Here is a 16160-nt window from a genome sequence, read left to right as displayed (position 1 = left end):
TATTTTATTCTTTTTCACATGAAAGCCATTACAATGGAAGTAGACCCCTAGTAACTTGTGAACTCCTGAGGGTGGGAATATGGGAATAGAAACAGGCAGGAAGAAGAAAGTTTCCTAAAGAATATTTCAGAGTAGAGAAAAGGAAGTCTGTCTCCATGGAATAAATGGGCTAAAATAATGTGTTTTTATCTGTAAATTCACTGTACTGTGAAGCCCAGAGTTTCTTGCAAGTTCTTGCCACCCTGGGTTGGTGCTTCCGTTTCCATGTAATTGTGTCGGTGAGAAAGTTACCATTGTATGTGTAATAGAACTGATCATATCAGAAAATGAGAACTAGCTAGGGCCCAACTGAACCAGAAGTGAGAGCTTGTTGGGATATTTTTGGAGTATTATTTGGTTTTGTTTCACTATTCAATGTTTTTTTTTTTTTTTGCACTTACAATGTCCAAAAATTAATAATAACAAAGATTCAAACACACGATTAAAAGTCTTCGAAAGTTCCTGATAAGGCACTTTCTGCCTTCAGTGTGAAAACACCTGGCATTTGTGTGAGATATAGTAATAAATAGATCCATTTAAACACTTAATGTATAAAAAGTTGGCAGATTTGCCCCATCTAGCTGAGGGAGATGAATACACTCTGTCCTGGGTCGGACGAGTGATCAGGGAGATGGAGCGTTGTGTGTGCATCTTGTTGATAGAGGCATCATGAAGAATGGCAGGCTAGGTAGCTCAGCTTGATGCATTTCTGCACAGTGCTTATAAAAAGCTGGGGCCTACAGGATAACCAAGAGACAATACAACAGAGCATCCCAGTGCAAGTTCAGGAAAATAAATGTACTGAAATGAATAAATTCACATTTTATCAACAGCAGTGCCAATCCAGGATCAACATGTTTTCCTGAAAGTAGGATGCATAAATTATCACAAAAGGTGCAGAGCATTAATTTGATTACTGACCAAAAAGTGAATCCTTACGTTTTCCTGGTTTTTAAGCATGCAATTCTTATTTTAGAAATGGCTGAAAAAGTTTCCCACATATTCTCCAGGGATTTGTCTTTTGGCTTCAATAGTATAAAATAGTATTTAATGATTTATTTACTGCTTCTGATTATACCAAGGAAAGATCTGGCATTTTAAAGATATGGTGTAAGGGAATTACACCCTCAAGACATTCAAAATCAGTGTATGCACAGCACCTGTCTTGTGTATAGCACACACATACCTCAAACAGCATGAAAGATGTCAAAGGCCTTGTTTTGGTCAGTGTCCAAAATAATACAGAAAATAAACTTTGTATTGTTTTGGAAATCAAAGACACTTAAGTTGCTAATAGTCGATGATTTTTTTTTGAACACTGACAAGAAATTAAAATGTGTCGATACATGAAGGGATAGAAACATGTAGATAAATAGGAAGAGGAAGTTGAACCCATGAGGAAAAGGTAAACCTTACTAGCAGAAAAAATGAACAAAAAGACAATTTCACAGGCAAGAGAAAATTTGGCCCTTCTCAGACCAGAAATCACTTGCACGTCCAGGAAAGCCCTCAGTTCATTGCTTCTATAAAAACACTGTAAGCCCAGGCCTGACCTTTGCCACTGAGACAGTGAGGCTGTTTCTGTTCACTCTCTCCCTTATGGAGAGTGGACGTTATTTCCGGTGAACCTTTATTGTGAGTGCTTCTAGTAAATAGTCAATGAAGAAGGCAATATCAGCTCCCCCCAAAGACTTTAACACCTACTCCTAATTGCAGTGAAGGAAGTCCTTCAGTATGATCAACCCTCTGTAGAAAGCTTCACTCCTGGCACTCATCTTTCTGGGCTGTTGGGTGAGCTTTTGAAGGAGTGTTTGATGGGAAAGTTTCGGAGGAAGTGGGTCCCCTACCCTGTGACCCTCAGTTTATACAAGAATAGGCATTACTCAAGTGGCACTTCATCACTTGCAACAGTGTACCAGGAGAGGTTGCAGAGGCGTTAGAATAAATGGCAGTTCAATTTATTTTTAGTAGACCTCAGGGTATGAACAATGGATTTAGGAATGATTTTAGTGGGTTTTGCTATCTTTACTAAGGTATGATATAAATTTCCCTTACCAGAGTGGCTTGCTTAAGTGAAACTATATCCTTCAACTCTCATACTCTTCTTTCTATTGTTTCGCTCATGGAATGGATGCATTTGATTGAACTGAATGTGTATTTGTGTGTGTATTAGGAATGGTTAATAATAATGCCACTAATAGTAATTTATTGAGTGATATTTTTGTGGATATATACATTTTTTACTTTTGTTATTTTTATGAAAGCATTATATGTTCCAGAATAGAATAAAATAATACAAAGGGATTGATGATCAAAAGCAATAGATTTCTAACCATCCGCCTATTTCACTTTCTATCCCACTTCCCAAACAAAACCCATTTTTTTTTTTTGACAATGTTGCTTTTTCTCTCTTTTGGTTTAGTGAGTACCCAGTTAGTTCACCAATCATAAGTCTATAAAGGTGAAAAGTGTGAAGCCTAGTGCCACCCCTGCTGCCATCCACCCTTCCCTCCTTCCGTCCTGCCCAGTACTACTGTGTTAGTGCCTTATCTATTTGTGCTGTGTCTTATGTCTAAATGGCAAACACTGATATACCCTCTTCCCTATTCTCCCTTTCTGTTGCTGACCTCCTAACTTCTAATGATGTTTTTTATATTTATATTAATTATTCACATCACCTCTTTGTTTATCAATTTTAAATGGTCATCCCTTGATTAGTTCCCATAAAAGTAATGAGCCTTAGCTCCTTTCTGCTAACTCCATCCATCATGTGGCATTCTGTTTGTTGGTTACATTAGTACTTTTGATTAATATTCTTAAGGGCATCTGTCTTAGTTTGGATGGCTATACCAAAAGTGCCATAGACCAAGTGGCCTAAACAACAAACATTTATTTCTCATAGTTTTAGAGGAGGGAAGTCTCTAGGGTGACAGTCTGGTCAGTTCTAGTTCAGGTTCCTGCCTCTTCCAGGTTTGCCATTGGCCTTGGTATGTCTGCACAGAGCAGAGGGAGGGAGCAAGTTTTCTTGTTTCTGTCCTTGTAAGGGTACTAGTCCCATTCATGAGAGCTCTATCTTCCTGAGCTAGTCACCTCCTAACGGCCTCAGCTTCCAATGCCATCACATGGAGGCTTAGGATTTCAACAGGTGAATTTTGGGGATGCAAACATTGCATCCCTAACAACTTTGCTTTCTCACTTCACTTACACTCAGGTGAAGTCTCTCAATACCTGCTTATTTGGACAAGAACACTCAAACTTCCACCCTCTCCTACCCCTTCTATCTCCATCTTTCATCCACTGCATCTTTATCTCACTGTGGCAGCAATGATGTTTTGGAACATTCCTTTCCAAAGCAAAATTCAATCTCCCATACTTTATAGTGTTCCTAAAATTTTAAAACTGTGCAAATGCTTTCATTTTGATAGCAATGCCAGTTGTGGTCTGATGTCAGTCAGATTCTTCTCCCTTAAGTAATCTATTTTTCTTTTTGTATCAACCATGATTAATTCTTCTCATATTCTGTGTTTAAAATTTGAACAGTCCTTGTGTTATAGATCTGGGGCCTTCTGAGACATTGAGGCAACATGAAGACCCCCTCTTTAAACTCCAATTCTTATGATGAAGTTAGAGAGATTTTAGACATGTCCCTCAGAGTAACAAGAATGAATTTATTGAAGGAATAGGAAAAAGGGAAAAGGGATACTCTCAAGGTAGAGAGTGGGTCCTCTCAGTCTTAATTTTGACTGACAGCAGGTTGACATCAGACTTTCTAGTCTCCCATGTCATGGCAATTCTAGGTCACCTTGGCCCATGTTGATTGGTTCTAATTGGATTCTTAACCATATATTCTTACAGAATTTATAGTTAGAATTATCCTTATCTCCCAGAGTTTCAGGATCTGGTCACAAAAGTCTCCCCTTTCAGGGTAACCTGGGTTCCTCTTATCAACATTATTTTGGGCCTGCATTTCTCTTGCAGTAAACAGGTAGTTTACTGAGGAATGTGACATTTCCTGTCCATTGAGGCCAGGCGGGGCTGCAGGTAAATTGCTTCTTAGAAAAGAAAGACTGTGGGGGTCAGCTAGAATTATTCTCTTAACCTCTTGTTCCCACCATCCTCATCTGTCTGTTCCCTAACACTAGTGTTTTCATGTTGAATATTTTGTATACACTTGGTGGATCTTTCACTCTGAATTTTCATCTGTGTGTTGGCTCTGTGACATTATAGCCTATTATTTCCTTGTTAGAATTATCACCTCCATTTTCTCTGTTTTCTCCCACTGAAGCAGAGCGCAGCATGCGTAGAACTTAACACATGAACTGAGCAGCGGCTGCCTGGTGCACAGCTTATAAGTACTTCACCTATGTTATGATTTATATATGAGGTGTCTATTGATTATCAGGTTAAAATTGATAGACTGTGATTTTTCTATCATAATTCTGTGCAAGTGCATTGTCTTCATGTGCCCTTGGGCCCACTACTTATTTCAGCATATCAGTTTATCATATGAAAATTAAGATTTACACTGCTGTTAGGAGCAAATGGAAAAAAAAATGTAGGCTGTTTTAGTCAGATTTTACATTGCTGTGATGAAAGACCTGAAAGGAACAATGTTGAAGAGGAAAATTTTATTTCTAGTTCCTAGTTTTAGAGGTCTCAGTCCACCTTTGACCAACACCACAGTTTTGGTCCAGAGGTGAGGCAGAACATTGTGATGGAAAGGTGTGATGAAGGAAGGCAGCTCAGAACATGGCAATGAGGAAGCAGAGAGTTCTGTTCACCAGGGACGAAACACAAACCTGAAAGGCACAACCCCAGTGACCACCTCCATCTCTACCCTACTTGTCCTGCAGAAACCACCAAGTTAATCCATATCATTGAATTAATGCATTGATTAGGTTAAAGTTCTCATAACCCAAACATTTTACTTCCAAAATTTCTTGCATTGTCTCACACATGAGCTTCTGGAGGACACCTCATATATAAATCGTAACATAGGTGAAGTACTTATAAGCTGTGCACCAGGTAGCTGCTGCTCAGTTCATGTGTTAAATTCTATGCATGCTGCGCTCTGCTTCATAGGAAGCCTAGGGAAACAGCATTGGAAACCCAAATACATGTTGTTGCAAAGTGCTTCCCTGTTTCCTTCATGGAGTATCACAGTTGTAGGTAAAGCTGATTTTTAGCCCTCTGTGCCCTTGGAAACAATGAGGCAAACAAAACTATTTTGCTGTTTTCTGAACTTCATTTCTTCTAAGTGCCTATGAGTCCATTGACTATATGTATTAATTTCCTTCCACATATGCACATCCAATTAATTATCCACATAATAACAAAATTGATGTTTCTAGCCAGTATATTATTTTCAGACTATCATATCTTACTTTCTTCATCAACCTATATGTTCTATAGAAAATGTATTGATTATTTATTCTTTTATTAATGATCAAAGATGCACAATATTTTTAAGTGATGTTTGATGTTTTTTGTCTCAGTATATCCATATATGACTTTGCATTTTTCTTTTCCTTTTGTGGGATATCATCACGTATTTGCTGTGTCACCTTGAATAATACACTTTTCAAAAAAAATCTCATTTGTTCTGAAAAAGAAATCAAATACTATTTGAATTGATGCTGATGACCAGACACTTATTTGGTATTTGACTTTCTTTAGTGTCAGGGAATGTTGTATTCCTGGTTTAGAGAAAAGTGTTTTGGGTCTGGGTCAAGAGAGTCCAGTGTGCTTTGGGCTCTGCCTCTAGCTGTGAGCACCTGAGCATGTAGCTTTACATCCCTGGATCCTTCTTCCCTCATCTATAAAAGGAACAAGAGGGCCTCAGTATCCTCAGTTCTATTGAAATGCTGCAATTCTGTTAAATCACTTATAGTCCCCCAGAGGCAATGACATAGTCTCTTCATACTGACAGATGTCCAGATTCGACTCGACCAGAAACTGTGCGACCTTGCTTCCTCTCATGCAAGAAAGACTGCATTGTGACTGCTTTCAGCAAGTGGACGCCCTGCCCACGGTTGTGTCAACCAGGTATGCTGACACTGCTTTCCTGTTGCTCTCCCTCCCACCCATTTAATTGTTTCCTCACTGCTACATGGGTAGAAGGGTGTGGAATGTGCATGTCCTTATCTTCCATTTGTCTGTCTTCTTGAGAACAAGGTTGATAAAAGAGTGTAAATGTAGTCTGCATTTCCAGATTTATCGGAACTTGGAAAGGAAAACCTATTTAGTTATCACACATCATAATTCCACTGGTCCACATTTCAGGAGTATTCATCTTCTACTAAAACTGTTGTGGCATTTTGAACATTTAATCCAATGTTATTCCTTCTAAATCACCATCACTGTCACAGTTTCTATGTGGCCCTGTGTGCTTGGAGCACAGTTCCAAGCACCTTTATTAAGATACAGTGTTTAAGTACTATGCTTATATCACTCATCAGTATAACCATGTGGGAGAACAAGAGAGAAGATATTAAAGTGTTGAACAAAGTGCAAACACTGGCCTTATAAATTTTATATATTTCTTCCTTTTAGTGGTGATGCATCTCACACCTGTCTATATTTGGAGGGTTCTGGCCCAGGGCATTTGGTACCCAGGTCCTAACTGAATACAGAGGGGTGTTTTAGTGAAGTGACCCTCTATCTTGCAATAGTTCTTTTCCCAAAGCTTATTGCAGTGCCCTGATGAGCTAGTCTATGTGGAAATACAAGTACTCATAATCTGGAAGCTTCATTTTGGAGTTGAAAATTTGGTCCTTTTCCCCTAGTCTCATACCCATGGCCTTTGTTCACGGGCTTTTACCCATTGCCACAGCATGAAAAGGCAAATCCAAGAAAGAATATTAATGCTAGTGCTGAGTGAATTAAGTGGATCTCCTCCACTGGTATCTGGCCTTTCCTTAGTGCTCAGGTGCTCTCAAGCAGGCATGGCTTTTACACTCTTGCTGTGCAGCTGCTGCCAGAAGAAATAGGGAAATACACAGGGAGAACCTGTCAGAGATTTAAAGCATTAGCACTTTTTCTTAGAAAATCTCAGCCCTGTGCCTCTAGAATCTCCCAAATGTTTTTCTATTCGTACATCTATTGTGTCAATTCATGAGAGCGACATTAAAATATGACCAACATCAGCACAGATATAATGGCCCTTCAGACTACCTGTAAGTATTTGGCAAAAGGATAGTGACAGCTCTTGAAGACTGTCATTATTTGTGTCTTGTATCTCAATGGTGGGGTACCTGCACAAAGTTTTTTTATTTCTGCCATTCATCTTCTTATTACTTTGCCCCAGAAATAATGAAGAAGCATCCAATGAACTTTGCTTACCAACAGAATCAGAAATAAATATATTAATGTGAATTTGAGGATGTAGCTCAGTGATAGAACACTTGCCTAGCATCTGTGAGGGGCCCTGGGTTCTAAGCAACACACATAAATACTATATATATATATATACACACACACACTCACACATATGTACATACGTACACATACACTATTTCTTTCTATAAACACACAAATATATATGTATAGATATAAATATATGTTAAAATGTGTGTATTAAGTGAAGAGGAACTTTGAAACCACAGTTTATTGTGTTTATGATCTTTTCTTTAATAAGAGTTTTATTTGTTAGCAGTTGGGTTCATCCTGACAAATGCATACATGCATGGAATTCAATTTCAGTTCATGATCTATCCATTAAACTCTCATACTCTCTCTCTCTTTCCCATTCTCCTTCCTCTACCTAGCAGACTTCCTTTTGCTCATCTATTAATTTATATTTGGTCCTTTATCCATCTGCATAAAGGTGAAGTTCCCCGTGATATATTTATGTCTTCACATAACATTACTTTTTAAGAATTCATTCTGCATTGTCACCCTTACCTATCCCTCTGCTCTGCCTCTTGATCTCCTTCTTCTACATTGCTGACCTTCACTTATGTTATCCTATCCTTCTCTCCCCATTTTGTTTATTTTACTCTAGCTTTCTTTCACATATGAGAGAAAGCCTTTGACCTTTGAGTTTCTGACTTATTGCACTTAGCATGATATTCTCCATTTCCGCCCATTTACCAGCAAATGCCATAATTTAATTCATTTTTACAGTTAAATTAGAACTCCATACACACACACACACACACACACACATGCATATGTATACATCAATCACAATTTCTTAATCCATTCTTCTATTGACTGGCATCTGGGTTGATTCCATTATGTAGCTATTGTGAATTTTACTGCTATAACATTGAGGTGCCTGTATCACTGTAGTGTGCCAATTTTAGATCTTTTGGGAAAACACCAAGGAGCATAATGGCTGGGTCATATGCTGGTTCCATCCCTGTATTGTTGAGGAATCTCCATACTGCTTTCGAGAGTGGTTGTACTAGGCTACAGTCCCACCAACAATGGAACACTTTTCCCTACAACCTTGCCAGCATTCATTATTGTTCATATTTTTTTATCATTGTCATTCTTACTGGAATGAGATGGAATCTTACTTGATTTGTATTTCTTGGATTGCTAGAAATATTGAACTTTTTTTCCATATATTGGTTGACTAGTTACATTTCTTGAAAAATTTCTGTTTAGTTCTTTTCCCCATATATTGATTGGGTTATTTTTATTTTGGTGATAAGTTTTTTTAAGTTCTTTGTACATTCTGATGTTAATTTCCTATCAGAGAAGTAGTTGGTCACGATTTTCTCCCACTCTGTAGGCTCTCTCTTCACACTCTTGTTTCCTTTGCTTTGCTGAAGATTTTCAGTTTTATGGCATCCCACTTATTGCTTGTTGGTTTGGGTTTTTTTTCAGGGGGAGGGTCTTGTTAAGGAAGTTTGTGCCAGCACCTGCATGATGTGTATTGACCCTATTTTTTTCTTCTAGCAGTTACTAGGTCCCCAGTCTAATTCCTAAGTCTTTGATCTGTTTCAATTTGAGTTTTGTGCAGGGTGAGAGATAGGGTGCTAGTGTCATTTTTCTACATATAGCTACCCAGTTGTCCCAGTACCATTTGTTAAAAAGTCTTTTTGCCAAAATATATTTTTGGTGCCTTTGTCAAATATTAGACAGCTATATTTAAGTGGGTTTGTAGCTGTGTATTTTATTCTGTTCCATTGGTCATTGGACTTTGTGTCTATTTTGATGCCAATAGTGTTTTTGTTACAAAAGTGTTACAGGATAATGCAAGTCCAAATATTATGATACCTCTTGCATTTTTTTAGTATTGTTTTGGCTATTCTGGTCTCTTATTCTTCCAAATAAATTTAAGATTTTTTTTTTTCTAATTCTGTTAAGATCATCATTGGTATTTCAATGGGAATTGCATTGGATGTGTATATTGCTTGTGGGTGGTATGGCCATTTTGACAATATTGATTCTTCCTGTCTAAGAACATGGCAAGTCTTTCTATATTCTAAGATTTTTTTTTTTTTTTAGTATTCTATAATTTTCATTTTAGAGCTCTTTTGCCTCTTGGTTAGATTAATACTACAGTTTTTTTTTTTCTTTTTAAGGTTTATTAGGTTATTGCGAATGGGATGGTTTTCCTGATTTCTTATTTGGCTAAATTACTATTGGACTATAGGAAAACTATTGATTTCTGATCATTTGAGGAGTGAAAATAACAATCTCTTCCAGAAACTCTCCCATTTTTTTTTTTTTTGGAATGAAGATCCAAAGTGTGTGAACTGATTGAACAGGTTTTGTTGAACAGCCAGGGAAGTGTCATTTCCAGACAGAGTGATATAGAAAAGCCACCATCTCTAACCTGATCCATTCAAAAGGCAGCATTTAGGAAGCCAACTTTGGGAATTTTAATGGTAATGTTCCCCAAAATATTTCAGGCACTTAAAGATAAATATTGGAAAAATGCAGAGGAATTATATAATTTATGATATTGGAGTTTTATTGAGGGTCAGCTTTTTTTTTTCCCTTAGTTTCTTACTTGTGGAAGATTAGCATAATTCCTAGGCTACATGGTTATAAGAAAGGAAAAGACTAAATTAAAAACAATATCCTACTGACAGCTTAAACTTGGTGTTGGGGCTATCAAAGTCCCCTGATGCATTCTTAGGTGGGACAATTAATTTTGTTGAGCCAATGCACCCTGGCGATTAGAGATTACTTCTGCCACTGCTATTCCATGTATTCAACATTCAAGAAAATTTTTTATGCTGCCTGAGAGTCTTCTAACTATAACTGAGAGTGGAGGAATCATAGGCATGTAAAGTTTTTGTCAAAGCTGTTTCTTATTTAATATATACACACACACTATATATATATATATATGAATTGCATTGGATGTGTATATTGCTTGTGGGTGATATGGCCATTTTGACAATATTGATTCTTCCTATCCAAGAACATGGGAAGTCTTTCTATCTTCTAAGATCTTTTTTTTTTCTTTATATATACATACACACTCATACACACACACACACATACATATCTACATGTAAATATATAGTATACAAATAACTATACATTAAAAATTATATATATATATATATATATATATATATATATATATATATATATATATATGGTTTGTATATTGAAGCAACTTTAAATTTCACTCCAATTTTTGAAGTTTCAATTAGTCTAAGGACTGGCATTGGAATGAAAATAGTTCTAAGTCTCTGTGGCATCTCCTTTTGCTTCCCAACTTTCAAGCCTAGGTAACTCTTTACACAGCTTGGCAGCCAGGGACTAGAAGAGTAAAGATTCAATTTTCAGATTTCTTCCATTTTTCCACTTCATTCTTATTTACCCTCATGTTTAGTTCATACCTTGGGACTGAGATATTATTAAATAACCATGAGTTAATTAGAGGATGCCATGAGAAGGGAGGAATTTTGCAGGAAATGGTACATCTAAATCAATGGTTCTCAAACATCAGTGCTTCTGAATCACCTGCAAACACTGTTAAAATGCAGATTAGCAGGTCTTTGTTTAGAAATTCTCTGCCAATAACTGTGGGATCAGTGCCAGAATCTGCAGTTGTAAGAAAGCAAAGCCTCTGAGTGGTGATTTCACCACCTCCATTCTAAAGAAAAATGCTCACAGCTCTAAGAACATGCTCTACCTCAGGGCCTAAGTCCCTTTCTTTAGCTTCTTGAATATGTCTTGTTTTTCCCAGGTCAAAAGGCTGTAGGTTGGAGGCAGATGGCTAGAGTTGGATTCCCAGGTTTTCTCTGTCACAGAACTTTGCTTGCTCTCTGCCTCAGTTTACTTATTTGTAAAATGGGGTCACTAATCATACCTGCCTACAAGGAAAGCATTGAGACCTCTGCCTGGCACAGAGTAGGCATGAGGCAGGTGTTTCTATAGGTGTTTGGAGCCCTTGCACCTGCTGTGTGTGAGGCTGGAAAGCTACTCAGCTGTCTTCCTGGGCCCTCAACAAGTGCATCCACTCCATCCTGCCTTTCCCCAGGAATATTGCTTTCATCTCCCAGATAACCCTGGCTCTTCCCTGTCGACCTAAGTAAATCATCTCACAGCATCCTACACATTCCCTTCCTGAGCTCACCATACTTATCTTTCCCTGTTAATCCCTGCTGGATTGTAAATCCACGAATGGAATGTAGGGTCCACTTTTGGTGTCTTCACCACTTGATCCTTTAAACCCAGCACAGTATGGGTATATAGTTGTCAATTAATAGATATGTTTAAAGTGTACAGATGTCCTGTAAGAAGATAGAAAATTTGAATATAGCAGTGGGTTTTCTATCCTTGAGCATTTTCTTCCAGGATACTTTGGAGACTGGTGCTCTAAAACAGTATTACTCAAACTTACATGTGCATACACATCCCTTGAGGATTTGAATAAATGCAGATTCTAATTCAGTAGACCCAGATGGGCCTGGAAATGTGCCCTTATATAAACTCCCCTGTGATTTCTTTGGGTATAAAGCTCTAGGTGGAGTGGTGTTCATTAGAAATTTCTAAGCAAGGAAATGTCACTGTCAAAGTTGTAAAATGAGAAGCATGAATCTGGGACACACCCGTCAGTAAGGACACAGGTGAGGTCATGGTGGGGTGGAGAAAAATAGTTTGACTCTGAGAAATGAGAAAAGGTGTCCTAGGAGAAGGAGGACCCTGAGTAAGTTGTAACCTCAACTAATGAGGACAGAGTAACTTTTTTACAGCTTTGGTTTTAGGGTGGGTCATCAAAGTTGAAAAGAGGTTACATTCATGGTCCTCAAACTTGGCTGTATGATAAAATCACCTGGCAAATCTCTAAAAAATACTGATGCCTGGATCCTACTCTCAGCTGCTCTGATTTAGTAGGTCCATGGTGTGACTGGGAAATCACTTGATTATATGACTCAGACCAAATCCATGCTAAACTTCTTGGAGAGCCAAGGTAGTTCCAGAGGGCCAGGTGTGTCAGCACTGATTTGTGTCTTAGCCATGGAGGAGCTGTGTCGGGTTTTATTTTGTCCTGACTTGGTTTAGGAGCTAAATCCTTGAGACTTAAAGGGATTTTCAAGCCTTGAATAATCTGTGGCTTGTAGCCAACCATGCTGCTTTTCTTTTATTCTTCCTTATCTGAGTTTCTCCTTAAAGGATTAGTGAGAGTCCCCTATTCTTCTAAGCAAACCAAAGGTCCATCAAGCTCAAACTCTGTTGTGGCCCAATTTCAAAGTCCCTGTAATAAATTAACTAAATGATTAAGAACAATGTCTTGGTATTTTTCTTGCTATTTTCTCCTATTCTTTCTTCAGCCCATAAAGCAAATGGCTGCCTGAAGGATCCAATGTCCTTTCCTTAACAATAGCAACAGCTTGCAAATTGCAGTGTTTCTCAGCCCCATGGAGTTTTTTGTTTTGTTTTGTTTTTTTTGCCCCCAATGCACAGATGTCTGAGAAGCATCCCTGCCCACCTCAGGCTGAATCTCTTCAGATTGAAAGGACATCTGCATATTTCACTTTATTGATCACAGCAACTGTATGGAAAGCAATATATGACAAATATATGGATTTATGTCTTTGATTCTCAATTCTGTGTCTTTGATCTTTACCTTTATGTTATTATCACACATTTGATTACCATAGCATTGTAAGCTTTAACACATAGAAGTATCAGTTCTCCAAATTATTTGTCCTTGATCATTCATAGTTTCTTGCAATTGCATATGAATTTTAGGACCAGTTTGTCCATTTCTGTAAAACAAATGTAGTTAGAGTTTTAGTAAAGATCTCAGTAAATATGCATGCAAAAAAAAACCCAAAACACCTCTTTATAGGTGACTTCATTGGTGGAGGATAGGGCACTCTTTTGGCCCTTAGATCACTACTTAGAAAGGAAATATGGCTTAATGTACATTTTAACCTTATATAGGAGATCACTACTAACTGTACGCTTGGGCAGTGTCACAAAGTAATTATCATAGCCACTGCTCTCATCACTATCATACTTCCTCATTTTTGCTTTTAATCTTTTAAAGTCTCAAATCAATAGTGTTTTCTAAGATTCTTATCAGGCTATCTCTCAAGAGGCCCAGTTTATACATTTAATTACTACATGAAATTTCAAATGTATACATAAATTAATACAATGTTAAATAAAAAGTATTGATAATTTTGAGAGGGTGGGTCCTGGGGATTGAACTCAAGGACACTCAACCCCTGAGCCACATCTCCAGCCCTATTTTGTATTTTATTTAGAGACAGGGTCTCACTGAGTTGCTCAGCGCCTCGCTGTTGCTGAAGCTGGCTTTGATATCACAATCCTCCTTTCTCAGCCTCCCAAGCCACTGGGATTGCAGACATGTGCCATGGTGCCTGGCTAAATGTATTGAAAATTATTATGTCCTCTGTGCAGTGACGATTGTACAAAACAATTATCAAAGCATGGGCATTCTTATTTTGTCTATATTACTGGTTTTTACCCTGTACCCCCAGAGGACTAATTGAAATAATTCCCAAATGTGTTGTTCTCTACTTTATGGAAAGGAAGAATGTAGAAGAGATAAAGTTAATAGACTAGAAAATAAAGTGAAACATATTCAAAATAGATCTTTCTATAAATTCCTAGAAACCATGGAGCTAATAGTTAATTATTACTCAGTCTCAATAATTAGAGGATGATAGGGCTCTTTTAACTCTCATCTCTAGGGGTGAGCTCCACAGGAGTGTCATGGTAACAGGAAGGCCAGCAGCACTGTAGGAAACCTCCTTTGGTGGTATCCATTTCTTCCCCTGTCAGTCCTCTCGGAGTTAGGCCTTGAGGCTCCAGTATCAAAGACAGTCAGTGATATGTGTGTGTGTGTGTGTGTGTGTATACACACACACTTTAAAAAAAACCAAAAAACACTTATCTTAATGGTTAAGAGCATGGATTTTTATTTTTATTTTTTTTAATGTTGTGCTGAGGATCAAAGCCAGGACCTTGAACATGCTAGGCAAGTGCTCTACCACTGAGCCACAACCCCAGCCCTGAGAGATGGATTCTTAAGTTAGAATCCTAAGTTCAAGTTCCATCTTTGCCATGCAAATCACTTGATACATGCTGTTATAATTTCAATTCCCAAAGTGAGAAAATATCACTGCTTACTTCATACAGCTGTTATAAGAAGAACAGGTGGAACTATGCCAGGTACATAGACATGTATTGTCATTATTATCATTGAATAATGATGGAAATTAGTATTGTGTGGCTCTCCTATAGTACTAGGCCCACCACATGTAGGAATCTTGACACTTTACTTGCCTCTTTTAAGTACTTGTGATCTTCTCTCATTTCTCTGGGCCTACTTTTGTCCACCTTGGAAGTAGACAATGGAATGCTAATTTATTCACAAATAATAAAGAATCTGTTGTTTGTGTTATTAAGACATTGAACTTGGAACACTGGCCCCAAAATAATGTTGGAGATAATCCAACACCTTTTCTTCCTTGGTAAAGTGGCTACAATCTAAACTAAATCTACAATTAAATCTGTTACTTCCTCTGTAAATTCTGGATAATGGTTTCTTTTTCAAAAATTTTTTTGAGAAATTAATTAATATATTAAATATAATATAGTATAATTTATAAGCTATAAATCTTATTGATATATAGCTTATATATGTCTTCACACTTAGTCCTGATACAAGAGTACAGACACCTTTGTCTTTATTGTGCCACTGGGTGTGCATTGCTCTTTTTAGTCTGTAATTTAAAGCTCATAGATCCCTATGTGGTCCTAGTACTCAATAAATATTCCTGATAATTTAGGAGGAGGAATGACAAACACTTGAACCTGTAGAGATTACAGTTCTCAATCACACTTCTGCCAAACTGTGGAGTTCTGCAGATAAAATTCATAAAAGATGCCTTCTCTCAATTCATAGAGGGGTGATAAAATGCTCTTGATTAAAATTTCTTTTTCTTTTTGTCCTCCCTTTTATTTTTTCCTTAAATTATGACATTTCTAATTGTCTCTTTTAAAACATGGTATAACATATCATCATTTGGGAAAAAAAATGTTTTTAAGAAGATTTGCTCAGAGTCCAGGACTATCATATTCTGACAAGTACGAACATTGGGTTAGAACAAGAACTGCTACTCAGAGCTCAGAACTCTTAGTTGGTGTGGCTTATACTTCCTCAGATAAACCCAGTAATACCTGATAGTGGAAGCATTCTCAGTTCAAACTCCTTCCTCCTACCCATTCCCCTTGTCTTGCTTCTGGATCAGAGTTTGATGTATGTTTATAAACATCTGGAGTGCACAGAATTATCAACTGGATTTTTCTTTACCTCCTACAGTGGCCCAAGGAGATAAACCTGAGCTTATATGACTAACAGATGAGAAACTGCAAGCTCAGAAAGATGAAATAACTGTTCTGAGGTTACTCAGCATCTTCTCATCAGAGCAGGTTGAGAGTCCAGGTTTCCTTGATTCTGAAGTGCCGCAGTCTGGCTGGGCACAAAATCAGGAGCCACTCAAGCAGGAACAAACTTTATTTCCAAAACTCCCCCTCCTACCGCACTTCCCCAACCAATGGGAACTCTCTGGGAGTCCCATGAGAGCTCCAAAGTAGCAGGCCCAGGCGGACAGCAGGGGTCTAATCTCCAATTGAATGCACATCTTAACATAATCATTATCATCTCA

General features: G+C 37.7%; 1 protein-coding gene across 1 annotated transcript in view; it reads left to right on the top strand.

Annotated features, from left to right (window-relative positions):
- The window catches only part of Thsd7b (thrombospondin type 1 domain containing 7B), a 705560-nt gene that overhangs the window by 338989 nt on the left and 350411 nt on the right, over positions 1-16160 (top strand). The window contains exon 9 of the mRNA XM_027936850.2: positions 5969-6084. Within this exon, the coding sequence (XP_027792651.2) occupies positions 5969-6084 (116 nt within the window). The remainder of the gene's footprint in view (positions 1-5968; positions 6085-16160) is intronic.

Source organism: Marmota flaviventris, chromosome 11, assembly GCF_047511675.1.
Source record: "Marmota flaviventris isolate mMarFla1 chromosome 11, mMarFla1.hap1, whole genome shotgun sequence".
In the NCBI taxonomy this organism is placed as follows: Eukaryota; Metazoa; Chordata; class Mammalia; order Rodentia; family Sciuridae; genus Marmota; species Marmota flaviventris.
Note: the sequence above shows the minus strand (reverse complement) of the source record. Positions and strands in the feature narration are given on the sequence as shown.